The 20,036-nt window shown below is 44.0% G+C and overlaps 1 protein-coding gene across 1 annotated transcript in view; it reads right to left on the bottom strand.

Moving 5' to 3' along the window:
* Positions 1–16,724, bottom strand: part of TGM7 (transglutaminase 7) — a 31,108-nt gene extending 14,384 nt beyond the window's left edge. The window contains exons 1-3 of the mRNA XM_013993107.2: positions 16,626–16,724; positions 1,292–1,474; positions 112–357 (exon numbers count right to left, since the gene is read on the bottom strand). Of these exons, the coding sequence (XP_013848561.1) occupies positions 112–357; positions 1,292–1,474; position 16,626 (430 nt within the window). The 5' untranslated portion in view covers positions 16,627–16,724. The remainder of the gene's footprint in view (positions 1–111; positions 358–1,291; positions 1,475–16,625) is intronic.

The raw sequence follows: 20,036 nt of genomic DNA, 5'->3' as shown, positions 1-20,036 counted from the left end.
CATAGTAACAGCGCATAGGTGCCCACAGCATTTTATCTTCCAGACTAAGTAGACCCTCACGAAGCGCTCCCAGTGGGTTAGTTAGCATTACAACCTGTGAACAAGACATACCTGCACTCCAAGGGTTAAAAAGCAGGATGAAAGTCCCCAGTGAGTGGGTTGTGCTGTGACCCTGGTCCTGAGAGATCTGGATCTTCAGACTGTAGGGACCAATGACCGCATTGGCCGGTGTGAAGAGGGAAACAAAGAGCGAGTTGGCATTGATGGTGAAGTCAGAAGCACTCCAGACGTTGCCTTGTCGGGTGTCAGTGAGCAGGAAGGTGGCTCGGGTTCCCAGATGCTCCGTGGGTGCTGGTCCTACAGAGGGGGGAATGACCCCAGAAGGAGGCTCCAAATCTATGGGACATGATCCTAGGGGAACTGGGAGGACCCTTCCCTTCTCCCACCAGTTACTAATCCTTTTATTGCCACTGGGTGTCCTTGGGCAGGCACTTAAGATCTATGGGCCTCTGTTTTTTATCTGTAAAATGGGGTCATAGTAGTACCCACCTGAAAGTGTCATCCTAGGGATTAAATGAGATCATGTGTGTGAAATTTTAGCACAGTGCCTGTTGTGCATTTAAAAGTTGACTGTTAGGAGTTCCCATCATGGCACAGTGGTTAACGAATCCAACTAGGAACCATGAGGTTGCGGGTTCGGTCCCTGCCCTTGCCGTGAGCTGTGGTGTAGGTTGCAGACGCGGCTCGGATCCCGCGTTGCTGTGGCTCTGGCGTAGGCTGGTGGCTACAGCTCCGATTCGACCCCTAGCCTGGGAACCTCCATGTGCCTCGGGAGCGGCCCAAGAAATAGCAAAAAGACAAAAAAAAAAAAAAAAAAAAAAAAAAAAAAAAAAAAAAAAAAAGTTGGCTGTTATTAGCACAACCTTAGTCTGCTGAATTGGCCAAATCTTTTCTTTTTCTTTCTTTCTTTCCTTCTTTCTTTCTTTCTTTTCTTTCTTTTATGGCTGCACCCAAGGTATATGGAAGTTCCCAGGCCAGGGATTGAATCTGAGCCACAGATGTGGTAACCCACTGCACTGGGCCAGGTATTAAACCTGTGCCTCCATAGCGACTAAAACCACTGCAGTCAGATTCGTAACCCGTTGTGCCACAGCGGGAGCTCTGGCCAAATCTTTTCCTAACAGCACTAACGGGGTCCTGGGGGTCCCAGAAGAGGAGAAGAGAGGGTGGTTCAGAAAGGAGAGGCAGAGACCCTACAGGTAAACTCTGCCTTGGGGAGGGGCGGACTCACCTGTCTCAGCCACAAAGGTGAGGTGGTCAGTCCCAGAGTGGAAGGGTCGGTTGAACTGCAGCTGCATCGTGAAGGCCTGGCCTCGGCGCACGATGAGCCGCTGCAGGCTTATCTCCTGCGTGCGGTGCTCCTTGTTGTTCCTGGGGCTCTGTAGGTCCACGGACCTGAGCTTCAAGGCCACCACTGGCAGGGGGGCAGGGGGACAGGTCACTGATGAGCTGTGGCCCCCTGGCTCTGCCGTGGGTAAGATTGCTGACCAGATCTTAGTCCCCAGGAGTTTCACGACTCAGCCTCAGAGAGCAGTTCCACACCATGATCCCAGTGACCTCTGTACCTGGACTCGGAGCCCCAGTCTGGTGTCACAGACAACACAACGCTTCCAGATAATGGAAACTTAACCCTCAAAGTGCTGCCATGTACCCTTAATCACTTTTGTTGACAACCTTTCTAAAAATTACTATGTTATCCTGATCATAGAAGAAGGGGCAACTTTGTGTGAATTGAGGTCAGTGAGCGGACTGGAAGCTAGGACCTTAGCTACAGGCAAATCCCTGCTTCAGGATGTGGGGGTTACCTTCAGGTTATTTCTTCCTTCTCAGCCATGTTCCAGGTGTGTGAGGGCACTACACTAGCTGCTTCCTAGGATGCTACCGTATGTGTACACTTAGTGTATAGCTTTAAAACTCTCCTAGCACAGTGGGCAAGATGGAGGCTCTCACCACCTCGGCTGTGAGACCTTGAGCAAGTCACTGAGGGTCATCGGTGTCCTCAGTGAAAAAATAGAGACGATGGGATTCCCACCTTGCAGGGTTCATGTGCACATTAAGTGAGGGTTCACATGTAAGGACCTTAGCGTAGTGGCAGGTGCAGCGTAAGTACTCAGTCATTGTTAGTTGCTCTTAGTACTGGTGATAATGCAGCCTCAGACTGCATTTGCTTTGCTACTTTTGCTAGTGGTATTTATTGTATTTACTGTCAACAAAAATTCATTAGGTCCTTTCCACTGGTAGCAAATCAATTCATCTCAGTGGTTCTCAAATGGGGAAATTTGGCCCCCCACCCCCACCCCCGAGGACATTTGGCTAAGTCTGGAGATATTTTTGGTTGTCACAACTAAGGGAGAGACTGTGACAGGCATCTAGTGTGTAGAAGCTGGATTGCTGCCGAAAAGCATCCTAGAAAGAAAACTTGTGTTTGCTCCAGCCAGTCTCTGTGCCGTCTGCATTTTGAACTTTCACATAAGGTGCTTTATGTTTTTGTTAAAGGAGTTCGCTGTTGTAGTTTCAGCCTACCTTTGCTTCCTGGATGGAGTTTTTTGAATCCTAATTCTTTCTTTCTTTTCTTTCTTTTTTTTTCTTTTTAGGGCCACACCTGCCGCATATGGAAGTTCCCAGGTTAGGGGTCAAATCACAGCTGCAGCTGCCGGCCTCCACCACAGCCACAGCAACATGGCATCCAAGCCACATCTGAGACCTACACCACAGCTCACGGCAATGCTGGATCCTTAACCCACCAAGCAAGGCCAGGGATGGAACCTGCATCATCATGGGTACTAGTCGGGTTCATAACTCCCTGAGCCACAACGGGAATTCCTTGAATCCTAATTATTTCACCTAAATGCTTGATTTTGCCACCTGGGAACTGGCTAAATGGTCTTCCAGGTCTTTGTCCAAGTTCTTGGTATTACGATGGTTCTAAACATTAAAGCTTAAGTCAGAAGCCAGTGGAGTATTACTGTTGGAGCTTTCTTCCAGGTTAACACTGAGTCACTAGGAAATATTCTTCACGTAGCTGTGACTATATCTAATTCTTTACCTGAGGAAATTGGATTAGGTGTTTTTAGATTTCCTTCACAGTATAAAGTCAAATCCAGCTTTGTTTTACATCTTTCCTACAAATTTGTCAAACATCTGGCTGAAAACAAAATATTTACAGTGGTCCCTTGACCCTCCCTCCTAGTAACAATCTTTCCTTGTAGCAGATTCAAAGATGAACTATTGGATCAAATAGTACAAAGTTTTCCAACCTCTTGAATGGTAACTTAGGCACTTAAATAGTTGTTGGAACCAAAGATTCAGGGCATGATCTAAGACAGAGCCTTGTGAGTGATTAAACAGCATTTTGTAAACAGGTCTAATCTACTAGTAGTTTGTGAAATCAGTTTAGAGAAATACGACAAACATTCTTTTTTTTAATTTTTTTGTCTTTTTGCCATCTCTTGGGCCACTCCCGTGGCATAAGGAGGTTCCCAGGCTAGGGTCTAATCGGAGCTGTAGCCACCGGCCTACGCCAGAGCCACAGCAATGCAAGATCCGAGCCGCGTCTGCAACCTACACAACAGCTCATGGCAACGCCAGATCCCTAACCCACTGAGCAATAACAGGGATCGAACCTTCAATCTCATGGTTCCTAGTCGGATTCGTTAACCACTGAGCGACGACAGGAACTCCACGATGAACATATTTTTAAAAAAATAGAATAGAAAATATCACAATGCAGCCCACTGTAGGAAGAGCAAGCATCATTTTACGAATAACTGGATCATGATGCAAACTGGGGGTCATAGTCAAAAAGTTTGAAAGCAGCTAGCCTAGATCCTGGTGGAAACTGTGCATCTCATTTGTTCCTGAGGGGCCTGTGTTTTTATACCAGGTCCTCCTGAGTCTTCACAGAAGCCTCTCCATCCCATGCATAGTGCCCAGTGGCCATTTGACACTAAAAGATCAGACACCAGAAAGAGACAGCAAGGAGCACACAGGTGTGTACACCACTTCCATGGTGGGGTGGGGGGGGGCACAGAGGAGGACAGCCTTTTCCTGGCTGCTGCCCACAGCCAAAAGCACAGTTCCTAAGGGCAGCCAACTCAATTTCCCCTTGACCCAAGCTGACTATTGGTTTGGGAGGGAAAGGAGAGGAGGAGAAAACTCAGTCTCCATCAGGACCTCCGATTTTCTTTTTTATTTCACTTGATGTAATTATGCATTTGGCCCACTGCAGTGCTTTCCATGTCAGGGAGACCATGACTTCAGGGAACAAAAGGGAGGGGCTTCAAGGGAGCTGGTAAAGAAAGCCAGGAGGATCAGGAAGAGGTTCAACAAAGTGCAGAATCAAGCAGAATCAATCACTAAAAAAAAAAAAAAAAAAAACACGTCAGTGCCCCCAAGGCCTTCTTGCCTTGACCACTGGGTTAGTGACAAGTAGGAGGAGTGGTAGGCCCTGGCCGTGTGACCCTTGGCACTTGAGTAATGTAAAGACAAGGATAGGAGTTCCCGTCGTGGCGCAGTGGTTAACGAATCCGACTAGGAACCATGAGGTTGCGGGTTCGGTCCCTGCCCTTGCTCAGTGGGTTAACGATCCGGCGTTGCCGTGAACTGTGGTGTAGGTTACAGACGCGGCTCGGATCCGGCGTTGCTGTGGCTCTGGCTTAGGCCAGTGGCTACAGCTCCGATTCAACCCCTAGCCTGGGAACCTCCGTATGCCGAGGGAGCGGCCCAAGAAATAGCAACAACAACAAAACGACAAAAAAAAAAAAAAAAAAAAAAAAAAAAGACAGGGATAGAGAAAGATCACACTATATCCCCGTGTATAATCAGCCTTTAAAAAAAAAAAAAAAAAAAAAAGCAGACTTTAGAACAGTTGTCTGCCTGCAGTGAGTTCTGAAATATGAAGCTCCTGCCCTCTGAGAGATTGAAACCCAAGGCAGCCCTGCTCTCCTGGCTGTCCAATCTCCCTGCTGGGGTCTTGACTCAGAGGTAACCATCATGTAGGGGCTTTTCGTGACCAGGATGCCCTTCCTTCCACCCTATGACCATCGGCCATGACAACACCCTTTTCATTTTCTGCAGAGCACTTAATAGCCTCTTGAATTAGTTCCACAGAAGCAGAGATCTTGGCCAATGTCTCACACCTGGACCTGCCTTGCCTAGAATGGAACATGATTCCTAATTGCTGGTAGTTAGAGCTACTGTTCACTGAATAATTACTATGTGTCAGTTCAGGAGCATTTTGCAGTTCTGAAATCATATACGTCCTTACAACCACTGTGGGATGGAGATGTTCATGTTTTTCCTGACAGGCAGGGAGGGCGGAGCTGGGATCAAACCCAGGTAGGCTGGCTCCAGAGTCAGCCTCCTAAACTTCACAATCTCTTGCCTTCCCTCATGGGTGCTCAGAGATGTTTGCTGAGTGGTTACACACTTATATAGTGATGTGTGAGGAGAATGATAGGGGAGGAGGGAGAGAGAGAAAAGCCTGTGAGGGCAGCAGGGCCAGGCTGAGATGCTGCTATTTGCTCAATAGTCATGGGTATACTTCCTCCTGATGGGAGGATAAAATGTTACATCTTTCTGAGGAGAATTCATCAATATTTATTACAAAATAAAAGAAAGCCTTAAAACATAAATTCTTGGAGTTCCTACTATGGCTCAGCAGGCTAGGAGTCCAAATGTAGCAGCACCTTGGGTCACTGCAGAGGCTCAGGTTCTATCCTTGCCCCAGGAACTTTCATATGCCATGGGTGCAGCCGAAACCAACAACAACAACTACCACCACAAAAAAACCAACCACAAAATTCCTTTAATCCACAAATTCCTCCTCTAGAAATTTTTCCTGAGAAAGATCAAAATTTATGTCTAAAAATGTAAACATAAGGTTGTTTAGTGTAACCCAAATATCCTACAATAAGTGTTGGTTTTCTAAACTTTATTCCTCTTATCTCTATGTAATCGACAAAAGGACAAAGAATATGGGGAACTCATTCCTTAAGTATTAAAAAGCAACATAAAAACTTTGAAAAACAGTATATTCCAGATTAACCGTAGGTGGTAAAATTATGGGAAATCTTTCTTTCCTTTGAGTCTTTTCGTGTTGGCCAAGCTTTTGCTTTGAATGTGGACTCCTTTTTTGTTTAAAGGAAAGCGTTGCTTTGCTCAAAGTTAGAGTTTTCAGCAGAAGTGGCACCATCAGAGCTGTACTTTGGGATTAATCCAGACCAGAGGGAAGCAAGACAAGGGTGGGAATGGCAGTGAGAACTGTGTTGCAAAAATCTACACAAAAGGCTAATGAGGACCTCAGCAAAGGTGTAAGAAGGAAGAAAGGAGGGACTACACCAGTGTGCAAGCGACTGGCCTCTGCAGACAGGTAACCCCCTCAGGAAATACCTTGACTTACTTCCAGGACTTCCTAAGGCCCAGCTAATTTGGTCAAAGACTAGGGCAGGTCAAAAGAATCCATTGCCCACAACAAGCAAGCAGGCTACTGGTGAAGGACTGGAAAACTCCAGGGAGAGACAGGGAAGGGTAAAATATTCCTGGCACAGCCAGCAGAGAGGGGGCACCTGCCACCAAATGTCAGGTGGGCTTAGCTCCTCCCCTTCTCCTGCCTTGGTCCCTGCATTTCATCCAATTTTCCGTCAATGGCTTGTCTTTTTTCCACTTCCCATTGTTACTGTAAGCTTGGGACTTTGATAAATACTTTGTTCTTTTTCATTTCTTCCCTCTTAAGGAATATGAAAGGGCATGTCTGTGTGAGAGCATAGGAAGATTCCTGTTTAATGAGATTACTGCAGAGCATTTCTGTGTAAGGATGAAAATGTCTTATTACCTAAAAGTTCCAGTCCAGATTCCCTAGCCAAGCATTCAGAGCCCTCCACAATGAGGTCCCAGCATAAGTATCCAATCTTATCTCCCTTATAGCCCGTAACTTCTCCTTCCCTTGTATTGTGGCCTCCAAGTAGCTCATGCCCAGCTCTACCTCTAGATGGCCCCACTCCTTCCCCAATGTCTGTGTATCTCCACTCTTCCAGCAAAACTCAGTATCCACCTCTGCCATGAATTCCATCCCAGGCATTTTATTTTATTTTTAAATTATTATTATTATTATTATTTTGCTTTTTAGGGCCACACCCTTGGCACATGGAAGTTCCCAGGCACATAGGGGTCAGATTAGAGCTACAGCTGCCAGCCTATGCCACAGCAACGTGGGCTCTGAGCCGCATCTGTGACCTACACCGCAGCTCACAGCAACGCCAGATCTCCAACCCTCTGAGGGAGGACAGGAACGAACCCTCATCCTCAGGGATACTAGTTAAATTTGTTTCCACTGTGCCACAACGGGAACTCCCTTTTTTTCTCCCCCACCCCTGCCCCCCGGGCATTTTAGAAGGTGGAACTGTCTTAGTATCTGCAACAACAGTTTTGTTATCTCGCTAATATTTACTAGGCATTATTAAGCTCTAGGCTTTAAAAGCATTCATGCATCATCTCCTTCTATCCCTACAACTACCCAACAAGATATTACTAATTCTGTATCACAGATGAGCAGACAGAGGATTAGGGAGGTTAAGTAACTTGCTCAGGGTCACTTATCTAATAAATGGCAAAACTGTCATTTAAACCTAGACAGTCTGACTCCAGAACCTAGCTCTTAACCTCTGGCTTATGGTCTGGAGGTTTTCACTTTTTTTTTTTTTTTTCAGGTAAGTGACTATGTGCTTTATTCAAATAAAAATATAATAAGCAGACCTGAGAGGTGCTGCTCTGGTGGAAGAACTGGGGAAGGGTTCCCTTGGCTACTCTCTAGAGCCTTAGGGGTTTGAAGGACTCCAGGAAAAACACAGCCCATCTCAATCTCCCCATCCTATAATGACAGCAGGTCAGGGAAGAACCAGCTCCAGGACCCGCCTGGTCTCTCTCCCTCCTCTGCAACTTCTTAGACTTTGAACCATTTATTTTTTAGTTAATCATGTACTACTGTGTTGTTACTTTGAAATAGTATTTATTTATTTTTATTTTTAGGGCCACACCCTTGGCATATGGAACTTCCCAGGCTAAAGATCTAATTAGAGTTACAGCTGCCGACCTACACCATAGCCACGGCAGCGCCAGATCTGAGCCGTGTCTTCGACCCAAACCACAGCTCACGGCAATGCTGGATCCTTAACCAACTGATTGAGGCCAGGGATCGCACCCACAGCCTCATGGTTCCCATCCTAGTTGGATTCGTTTCTGCTGTCGGGAACTCCCTGAAATATTATTTTCATTTAGTGGTGTCTACATCATTAACTAGACTGATTGTTTATACCCAGTATTCAGCAATTCAAATAGCTGCTGGCAGGAGAAAAGCATTAGTAGGCTGGCTGTACAAGTTAAATGATTAGGTCTTTTGCAGCAAATGTAACAAAGAATTAATATCTATTGTATATAAAAGTTGCCTGGGAACCTCCATATGCCACGGGAGTGGCCCAAGAAATGGCAAAAAGACAAAAAAAAAAAAGTTGCTGTAAATATTAAGAAGATTTGCCATAATCAGAAAAGTGTAAACTAAAACGAGATTCCATCTTTGACCCATTCAAAAATATTGAAAAGGATAACAATCTATCTTGTAAGGGAACATGGAAATGTACTCTTTCATATGTTTCACATACAATGCTAGTGTAAATTCATACAGACTTTTTAGAGAAAATTGGTTGATAGTGAAAGGTGGCAGAATATGCCATTCCCAGGCATGCTCTTCAGCGTAAAGGTTATTTTGAGCTGAAGGCAACTGAGAAGCAGATACAAGAAAAGCTCTCTGCCCTTCCGCATTTGCCTAAAGCAAAACATAATTGGTACAGATGTGCCCCCCCCAGTAAGGAAGGACAGAAATTAAGCACCAGAGACAGCCCTAGACCCTCATCAGTCCAGAGATGGCACAAGAGGAACCTAGACAACAAAGTATTAGTTCCCCCATATATTTACCTTCCTGCGTTTGCTGCCGTAGAAACTTAAGTCCTTTTCTTGTCACTTCTCTAAAACTTTATTGCTCTTCTGCTAAAATGCTATATAAGTCCAAGTTCTAACCACCACTTTGAGTTGCTCATCACAGAGTGTTCCTGTGTACATGGGCAATGCACATGTTAATAAACATCTGTTTGTCTTTTTTCTTGTTATTCTGTCTTTTGTTAGTCTAATTTACAGTCTTGCAGAAAATTAACCTGATTGGTAGAGGGAAAAGAAGTTAGGTTTTCCCTCCAGTATCCATCAAAACTTACAGTGGATATTATCTTTGGTCCAATAGTTCTTTTAGAAATCTTTCATGTAAAAAATATTTGCATACATATGCAAGGTTTTATCAGCAAGGATATTCATTGCAGCATTGTTTCTAAAAGCAAAATATTGGAAACCATCTAAATGTCCACAGTGTTAAACAAATTAATAAATTTATTAAATAAATTGGGCTTATACACCCAGAATGGAAAAACCAAAATTTTTTACTTTTTTTTGCTTTTTAGGGCTACATATGGAAGTTCCTAGGCTAAGGGTTGAATTGGAGCTATAGCTGCCAGCCTATGCCACAGCCACAGCAATGCAGGATCTGAGCTGTGTCTGCGACCTACACCACAGCTCACGGCAACACTGGATCTCCAACCCACTGAGCGAGGCTGGGGATTGAACCTGTATCCTAATGGATACTAGTCAGATTTGTTTCCACTGCACCACAACAGGAACTCCTCTTTACAAAATTTTGATAGACCAACATGCAAAGATTTCCAAGATATATGATTCAATTTTTAAAAAAGCAAATCGTCAGATAATATGTATTATAAAATCTCACTGTATAAAACAAGTTTATATAATCTCGTAATATTTAAAGGCAGTTAACCAAATTGTTATCAAAATTGTTTCCTATAAGGAAGGAGCAGGATTGCGAGCGTGTTGTAGGTAAAGGGGGACTTGTGCTTTTTTTAATCCTAATATACGAACTTTTCACTTTGTATAACAAGCATATATTTTTTTGTATATTGTTTAATTAAAGCATACTATTTTATTTATTTAAAAAAAATTTTTTTTTGTCTTTTTGCCTTTTTCAGGGCCGCTTCTTGCAGCATATGGAGGTTCCCAGGCTAGGGGTCTAATCAGGGCTGTAGCCGCCGGCTTACGCCAGAGCTACAGCAACGCCGGATCCGAGGCGCGTCTGCAACCTACACCACAGCTCAGGGCAACGCCGGATTCTTAACCCACTGAGCAAGGCCAGGGATCGGACCCACAACCTCATGGTTCCTAGTCGGATTCGTTAACCACTGAGCCACGACAGGAACTCCTAAAGCATACTATTTTAAAAGATAACATAACATTTGCAGGCTTACTGTAGTGTGGGGATAACCATGGGGGAAAAACACCCTACAATGCAGTACAAAAATACCCTGAAATCTAGCATATGAACAAGCCTCTTGAGAATTCTCTATTAAACTCTGACTTGTATAAAAATCCCATGTGCATCTCCAATTCCTAATAGTTCCTATGATATATAATTCAGAACACAATTTTAAGAAATGAACATTTCATCTTAGCAGCCCCTCCCGGCAGCCCTGTGCGTTGCCCACCAGGCTGGCCCAGCCTGTTGGGCCCTGCTCTTACTACCAGCAGCAGAGCAGCAGGGGTTCTGAGGAAGCCTGAGCTCAGAGGGTGGGAGCAGCAGCTCTCTAAAGAGAAGCTGGACCAGGAGAGGTCTGGGATCCAGGAGGTGGTCCTCCCGCAGTTCCAAGGTCAACCACAGACACAGTCTCCCAAGTGCCAAGGGCACCTGGTGGTCAAGGCCAAGGTTCCCATGGGCCTCCTGACTTCCTTCCCAACGCCATTCCAGTCCCAAGATGTTAAAGACTGTCAGGGTTAAGCTGAACCCATTCATAAGGAAAGGAATGGCTGTGTGATTGTGCCAAGATCTGAATGAAGGTGAGGAAATAGGAAGAAGGAGCCAGATTATACAACGAACTATCACATCAACTCTGGCTCTCTTGGCTCTTCTGCACACCTCCTACCCCTTCCAGCCATCTCCCCTCCCTTGACTTGGCACCTCAGAAAAGTTAGATCCCAGTACTCACCCTGATCCATGTCCCTCCTTCTTCTGTCAGCCAAAGCCCTTCAACTAATCAGCGTTAGGGTTCTAGACCGAATTGCCTCTCTGTGCATTTACTGTCATCGTCCTAGAACCCTTCCCTCCATCCTGAGTTGGGTGGGGCTGCCATTTCCTCCACCTCCTAGTACTCCTCCAGTTCTTAAGTTTCCCATTGTTCCGGGTGCATCTTAGCCTAAGGAAAAGAGCTTCTGTCTAAAGCCTTTTTAAAAATTTTGCTGAGGTACTTGTTTCTGTGGCCTCCTTTTTAAGCCAAGAAGACTCAGTGACATGGAAGGCAAAGTGTGGTCTGGATCTATCCCTTCGTGCCTCTATCACTTCAAAACTTGGGACCCGATCACTCTAAGCTGGGGGAGGGGAGGAGGATTGATGAGTAAGGAACAGAGCTGCCTTCAGGAAGATCATTCATAAATGGTCATAGGACCCAGGGGACTTTGTATTTTGCATCTTTAATGAGTACATTAAAAAGGTGAATTATTGTGCCATTGATTAAAAATGAGGTTGACAGTAATTCCCATTGTGGCTCAGAGGGTTAAGAACCCAACTAGTGTCCATGAGGATTCGGGTTCAATCCCTTGCCTCAATCAGTGGGTTAAGGATCCAGCATTGCCACAAGCTGTGGTGTAGGTTGTAGATGTGGCTTGGATCTGGTGTTGCTGTGACTGTGGCGTAGGCAGGCGACCCCTAGCCTGGGAACGTCCATATGCTGTGGGTGCAGCCCTAAAAAGAAAAAAAAGTTTAAAAAAATGAGGTTGACAAATATTTCCAATGACAAGGTGGGGATGCCTATAATAAAATGTTAACTGAGGGAAAAGAGCAAGATACAAAAGCAGTGCAGCTTTTCTCAACGCTGTAAAAAATGTTATGTGTGTGGATAGACCCATTTTTAAAAGACGGAAGCAAATATAATAAACTGTGATTGTCTAAGAGCAGTGAGATTGTGAATTATTGTGATTTTTTGATTTCTACTTTTCTTAATTTTAAAAAAAATTCACCATGGGAGGCTAAGATGTTTCAATAGGGAGGGAAAAATATTTTTAAGAAAAAATGAGAAAAGGGGTAGGAGGACCATGGCTGGAGATCTGGGCATGAGTGTTTTAACAGACTGACAGTCTAAAAAGGGAAGCAGACATGTTCAGTCTACAGTCCTTGAGAAAGCATTTACTTTGGTAAGAGAATAATGAATGCTGCAGAGAAAACAAAGATATTTACATATTTACTGATCACTGTCAAAGGTATGTAAGAGGCGCCTAATGTCCTGGGTTAATCTGTGTGATTCATCACAAATTCCCACATCTGTTGTAACCAAAGCTTTCTGTCACATCCTCTGCCTTTTTTTAATGTGGTGTATTTAGGAAATGGTCCTCAGATCCATTAAACTTGCTCGTTACCAGGTGTTTACTGAGTATCCGAGAAGACTTTATTTTTATCAAAGTTATTGTACTTGGCTCAGTAAAGTAACACACTGGTTACTGATGCAAGCAAGAATCTCTCTTTTTCTTTTTTTTTTCCCTTCTTTTTAGGGCTGAACCCAATGCATATGGATGTTCCCAGGCTAGGGATCAAATCAGAGCTGTAGCTGCCAGCCTACACCACAGCCACAGCAATCCTGGATCCGAGCCTCGTCTGCTCATGGCAATGTTGAATCCTTAACCCACTGAGCGAGGCCAGGGATCGAACCTGCGTCCTCATGGATGCTAGTCAGATTTGTTTCTTCTGACCCAAACAGGAACTCCAAGAATCTCTTGTAGTAGAAATAGATGCTCTTTTGAGAAAGGCAGAATTAAACAAACAAACAAACATAAAAAAACAACTCTTTGTGGAGTTCCCGTTGTGGCGCAGTGGTTAACGAATCCGACTAGGAACCGTGAGGTTTCAGGTTCAATCCCTGCCCTTGCTCAGTGGGTTAGGGATCTGGCGTTGCCATGAGCTGTGGTGTAGGTTGCAGACGCGGCTCAGATCTTGCGTTGCTGTGGCTCTGGCGTAGGCCAGTGGCTACAGCTCCGATTAGACCCCTAGCCTGGGAACCTCCATATGCCGTGGGAGTGGGCCCAAGAAATGGCAAAAAGACAAAAAAAAAAAAAAAACAAAAAAAAAACCACTGCTCTTTTTAATAAAAGTCCTAATTCAGATTAAAGATGTTTTAAATGTAGATTTTTTTTTAATGGTGGGGGGGTATACATTTTAGTATATTTCCTTCCTTTGTCTACACTGAGGTGAGGGTTTTGTTTTTTTTGTTTTTCCCCTTCATAGTTGTGGTTAGACTCTGCCTTGAAGACAGAACTTGTTTAAAGTGAGAATTTCTGTAGTTCCGGTTATGGCACAGTGGAAACAAATCTGACTAGGATCCATGAGGACACAGGTTCGATCTCTGGCCTCGCTCAGTGCGTTAAGGATCCAGCATTGCCGTGAGCAGATGCGGCTCAGATCCAGCATTGCTATGGCTGTGGTGTAGACTGGCAGCTGTAGCTCCAATTCAACTTCTAGCCTGGGAACCTCCATATGCCATGGATGCAGACCTAAAAAAGCAAAAAAATAAAAATAAAATAAAGTGAGAATTTCCATATAAGACAATTTGCCATTCTATTTGAGAATATAGCCTGAGTAATGTAATGACTTTTGCCTTATAAAAATATGCTTTTACATTCAAAATATTTATTTACTTATTTATTTCAACCCTTCCATTTTTGTTTTGGGCTTAGATGGTAAAAGAGGTGCTCCCCAAAATAACCATTATATTATTATCCAAGTTAACTCAGGAAATCCCACTATGTCCATCTTGTTGGCCCCATTAAGGCAGAGGGTCCCAGTTTCCACTACTACTTTCCTTCCTTCCTTACAAGCATTGATGGCTTAGTGTGGACCACACCATATTAAAAGTTTGAGGGGGAGTTCCCTGGTGGTCTAGTGGTCAGGATTTGGCACTTTCACCATTGCAGCCCAGGTTCAATCAAAAACAAAAAGTTTTAAGGCATACAAAGGTAGTAAAAGCTGATCTTTAACCTGTTGTTTAATCTGTTGCTAGAGATAAAACATATACAAATATTCTCTGCAGAGGAAACCACCCTGAGTAGCAGACTCAGAACATGGAGGTCTTTTAGGGAGGAGCTCAGGAGAGCCATTGTGATGATGTGTGACCAGCCTCTTGGTCATGAAGGATGAAGAGTGTTAGAGACAGAGAAAAAGAGAGAGAGAGATGGTGTGAGAAAGTCCTTCCAGGCCAAAGGTGCAGCTTGAGCAAAGGAGCAAAAGTAGGGAAAGCTAGGGCTTTTTCTGAAACTGGCACAGGAATTGCCTGCAGCAACCAAAATTCACTTTATTAAGCAATTGTTTCAAACAGAGAAAAAAGACAGGGTCAGAGGCTTTCGAATTTCAAAATTGTAAAAAAACAAAGTTGTTTTTCCTGTGTTGCTTTAGAAATTTGTTTTATAGCTGCTAATGATTAGTTTTAAAACCTAAACATCACCCATTAAATTGAGTTTTTGATTACCCCTAGCTTTTTTTGTAACACTACTTACATCAGCTTCTTATGCATGATTGTGACCCCACCTGGAATCTAGCGAAGCAACGATATTGGGTGACTCATTTTTAAATTAAGTTATAATCAATTGATTAAGTTATGATCAATATTCATTATGGTATTGCAAATCATGCCCTCCAACTCATCTATTATATTCTGTTTATAGATTTTTTCCCCCTAAAAGACAAATGCCCCATACAGTCAAATTTATATTTAGTTTCCAGAACAAAAAAGCCCTTTAAGCATAGAATCATTTCTATGTTAATAAAAGACCAACCTTGGAGAGTTCCCGTCGTGGTTCAGTGGTTAATGAATCTGACTAGGAACCATGAGGTTGCAGGTTTGATCCCTGGCCTTGCTCAGTGGGCTAAGGATCCGGCATTGCCGTGAGCTGTGGTGTAGGTTGCAGACGCGGCTCAGATCTGGCATTGCTGTGGCTATGGGGTAGGCTGGCGGCTACAGCTCCAACTAGACCCCTAGCCTGGGAACCTCCATATGCCATAGGCATATGGCAAAAAGACAAAAAAAAAAAAAAAAAAGACCAACCTCTGCTAGAGTTAATCCATTGGATTTGTCCCACAAAAAGACAACAAGCTCTGAAGATCTTTAACTCTAAAATAAATACAGACACATTATAATCCTCTCCTGGCTCCACACCCTTATGTGTATCTGCTGTGTTCTCCACTCAAGATCCAGCAATCACTTCAGATTCAACATGTTCAAAATTAAACTCATTAGCCCCACCCATCCCCCAAATTCATATAATTTCTTACTCACCTTTGTAAATATTACAAAACTTTATTACTTGTTTGGAACCTACTATTTAAAGGTCGTTTGACCAAATGGTTAAGAGGAGAGGCGTCTGAATTTGAGAAGCTGGTTTAGGACACTGTCCTGGCCCTTCTGAACTTTTTTGACCCTATTTGACTTTAAGCAAGGAAGCCTTGACAGGATCCCCACTCCTGTGTAAAATAGGCCTAATAATCGTGCTCACTTCATGGAGTTGCCTTGAGAATTAAGTAGATAGTGTCTGTGGAAGCCTTCAAGTGCTTTACCAACACTATCCATTTCATTAGTAATAAGGATAATATTTATGAACCTTCAGAATGTGAGATTCATGTCGAGTGAAAGAGTAAATGGCAAAACCTGCTGCTACGATGCCCAAGAAGGCATGACCTTGGAGAAGCTGTAGCCAAGTCCAGCCTCCATCTCAGTCTCACCAGTACTCCTGGCTTGATTATCCTCATAGGGACTGAAGACATCATCTATGACCTAAACTGACTGGGTCATACTCTGCTTCAAACTCACCAGTGGCTTGCATTGCTCCAGTGTCCAAATCTTAACGTGGCTCTCATGTTCTGCCACTATATTTTATCCTGACCGCATCTCCATCTGTATTGCCTACAATTCTTCCTTTCATTTGCTTTCTGATCTTTTGGTGGTTTGCCCAGTTCCCAAATTCAAGTCCTTCCCCATGCCATGCCCTTCCCTCGTCATGCTTTCTACCCTCCCCCTAGACCTCAACAGAAATGTCATTCCTCATAGAAACTCTCTAACTACTCGAGGCCCCATGTTTACTCTGCTGGAACACTTGGATTCTCCTTCCTAGCACTGATAACTCTACATAGTTGTTTGTATACTTTGCCTTCCCCTCTAGACTTCCTATCTGTTTTAAAAAAATTGTATTAAAGTATAATTATTTTACAGTGTCATGCCAGTTTCTGCTGTATAGCAAAGTCACCCAGTCACACATTTGTGTGTCATTCAGATGATCCCACCTGAATAGGCTGAGCCATTTACAAAGCCCATTATCTACGATACTTGAATTACAATGCCAATCTTTTCCCTATGAAATTAGCTGGAAGTCAAGAAACTCCTGGGATCCCCTCCCCATAAATCCTGAGAATCCCCAGGGTTGCTTACTTTTGTTCAGAAACCGTCCTGCTTTCTCAACAGCTTAAAGACTGGGAACTCAGCCTCTCTCCTTCATGGATGTGTTGGCTGGTTCTGCCAGGCTAGAGGTTCTTGATCAACTCTACCAGCCTGGGAGGATTGCAGAAGCCTTCAGTTATAAAGCAGGAAGGGTGGGGCAGGAGAGCTTAAAAAAATCAGCCACACCTGCCTGGGATCAACTACTGAGTCCCTGCTGTTGCGTATTGGGTTCTTATCCAGACCCTTCCTGGTAGTGAGCTGCACCTGTCTTGTCTTTGCTTGACTGTCTGATCTCAGTCTGGACCACTCCAAGCCATTAAACTTGTTTTATAAATAAACATCCAAGGGGAGTTAGTCATATTTAGTCCCCAGTACCTTTTTCTTCCAGGATGTTCCTCTGCCCCTTGACAATGATCGGGGAAGAGTAAAGGAGGAATTTTGTCTAAACATCCAAAATCTGGGGTGGAGGTTATACCTATATCTGTCACCAATGACCCCATCCAGCCAAAAATATTTTTATTTTTTTAGATATATTAATACTATCAATTATGCTTCAGTCAAATTTTATTTCTTCTTCCACTTCTAATTTCCTCCACTTCTTTCCATTCCTACCCCAAACCCCTCCAGGCCAGATCACTAGCTCTTCTCCTGAATCACTGCCCCCCCAACTGGCCTTTCACTGTCTCATTTTGAACCCACACAGTCCTATGCCACACAACAGAGTAACCTTTTAGAAAAGCAAAAATTGTCAGGTCAGTCCCTTTCTTAAACCTTCCATATCTTATTTCCCTTAGAGTAAGATCTAAAAGACATAATATGTTCCCAAAGCCCTGCATGTTTCAACTGCTGCTTTCCTTTTCCTCATTCTGCCACAGCTATTCATTCACATGATAAATCTTTTCTGAGCTTCTAAGTCCCAGGTGCTGGAGATACAACAGTGAACAAGATGAAGTGCCCTCATGGAACTTACATTTTAGTAGGGGAGACTAAATCTAAACTTAGTGGAGTCAATGAGCAATGATGTAAATGGATAAACAGACAAACTATCCTCAGGTGGGGATAACTGCTCTGAAGAAAATAAATAAATAAATAAACAATGGGCTGAAAGAGAGAATCCTTGCGGGCAAGATGCTCCTTTAGGGTGGTCAGGAAAGTTCTCCATGGGGTGGGGATATTGCTCTGAAGCTAAGTGACAAAATAAACCCAGCTGTTTGAAAATAGGGATGAAGAAACAGTAAGTTCAAAGGTCCTGAAGCAGGAAGAGGGTTGGGGGTGGGGCACGTGGGTGAGGGAGGGGTGGTCTGCTAAAGTAAAACAGCAGCCAGTGTGAGTGGGATGACATTGGTGTGGGGAATGACTGGACAGGGGGTTAGAGAAGAAGGGAAGGGTCAGACCTCCCTTGCCATGTAAACTGAAGGTAAGAATTTGGGATTTCCTCTGAGCTCTCCTGGTTCCAAAGTCTTCTCATGGGCATCTGCCTGGACCATTCTCCCTGCTTCTGTTCTCCTAGCTAACTACTCCTCTTTCTTCAGGATTCTAGCATAAATGTCCCTTTCTCCTGGATGACTTCCTTGATAAATATTCCCATAGCTTGTATGCGAGGCACTCCTTCATTCCACAAAGATTTACTGAGTGCTCACACATGGCTGACCCTGCTTGAGGCTCTGCAGATACAATTAAACAGATTTCCATCAAATGAGAAAGGTATATTTAGGACAATATGATGAGAAATGTGGTTTAAAATACTCAGAATTCTGTCTTGGGGAATTTCCTTGGAGAGAACCTCCCAGAGAGGATACAGTTATTAGTGAAGAGTGGCTGTACCCAGGCTCCACAGGAGACCTATGCAACACGTGTCTGGAGGTTGCCCCTGCTTCCCAGAGGATAATTCTGCAACCCTAGTTGGTGTCTGGAGTGACTTCTTTCAGAATGAGCCTCTAAAACTTTCAACGAAGAAGGTCTTTTAAATATTCATTCAACAAACAGGTGGTTTTTTTGTTTGTTTGTTTTTTGAGCACTCTACTGAGCACAGCACTCACCTCAGTTCTGAAAGCACAGCAGTAAATCACAGACAGGGTTTCTGTACTCAGGGAGTTTACATTCTACCCAGAGAGACAGACATCTCAGAATTAAGTACTTAGCTCCAACTGAGCAAGTACAGATTGTTCTGAAACCATGTTTCCAGAGGGACCTGGGCAGTCTGGGGATGGGTGGAGAGTTGGGGCAGGAAGTCTTCTGTGGGAAGTGAGCTTTGTTTTGTAAGATGACTGGAAATTCTAAATATGAGGAGAATGTTGCTGAATGGTGAAGAGTGTTTCTTGCAAAGGGAACAGCTGTACCAATGCCCCTAAAGTGGAAAGGAGCAAATGCAATTGCCCTCATGTTTCTGCAAGTCAGTGAGACTGGCTCAGGGTGTTGAGCAAAGGAAAGCAGAGTATGAGATGAAAGTGTGCCAGAGATTTTGTTTGAGGTTATTTTTCAAAGAGCAGTGGAAAGCCATTAAGTATTTCAAGTAGGGTAGTAAAATTATCTGTTTATGTTTTAAAAAAATCATTCTTTTAGTGTGGAGAATGGATAGGGGAGGGGCAAAAGTGGATAGGAGGGGACCCACTGGGAAGCTCCTGAAGTAAAACAGATGAGAAATGATGGATACCTTGCCAGGGTGGTGGCTTCAGAGATGATCTCAGTGCAGGATTCTAGAGGTCATAGAGAGTGAAATTTGACAGACTGTGGTGATTGACTGGAGATGTCATGGGTCCCAAGGTTTCTGGCTTCATGCTTCTGGGTGGATCATGATGCTATTCTTGCAATAGGAACCACTGGATGAGGACCAAGTTTGGGGGGTCAGAACATGGGCCAGTTTTCAGGATTTATGGTTGAATTTGAGGTGCTCATTAGTCATATAACAGAGCGGCTGATTAGGCTGTTGAACAGACGAACCCAAAACTTAAAGGAAACGTCAGAGTTAGAGCCATAAAAAGATAGTCGTTGGAGCCAAAAGTTTGTTGGATGAGTGAATGTAGGAAAAGCTCGTCAAATAAGAGAGCCTAAGGTAGATCTTTGAGGAACCCCAGCATTTAAAGACTGGGTAGAGAAGAAGGATGGCCACGAAAGCTGAACAGCAGCCAGAGAGGTAGTGGGAAAACCAAGACGTGGTTGTCCCAAGAAGCCAAAGAAAGAGTGTTTCGAGAAGCAGCCTGGAGTTCTTGTTGTGACTCAGGGCAAAAGTTCGGGTTCAATCCTTGGCCTCATTCAGTGGATTAAGGATCCAACCTTGCTGTGAGCTACGTTATAGTTCTCAGATGCAGCTTGGATCTGGCATTGCTATGGCTGTGGTGCAGGCCAGCAGCTGCAGCTCTGATTCAACCCCTAGCCTGGGAACCTCCATATGCTGCAGGTGGG

Source organism: Sus scrofa, chromosome 1, assembly GCF_000003025.6.
Source record: "Sus scrofa isolate TJ Tabasco breed Duroc chromosome 1, Sscrofa11.1, whole genome shotgun sequence".
Classification (NCBI taxonomy): Eukaryota; Metazoa; Chordata; class Mammalia; order Artiodactyla; family Suidae; genus Sus; species Sus scrofa.
The sequence above is the reverse complement of the archived record's forward strand: the minus strand, read 5'-3'. Positions and strand labels throughout refer to the sequence as shown.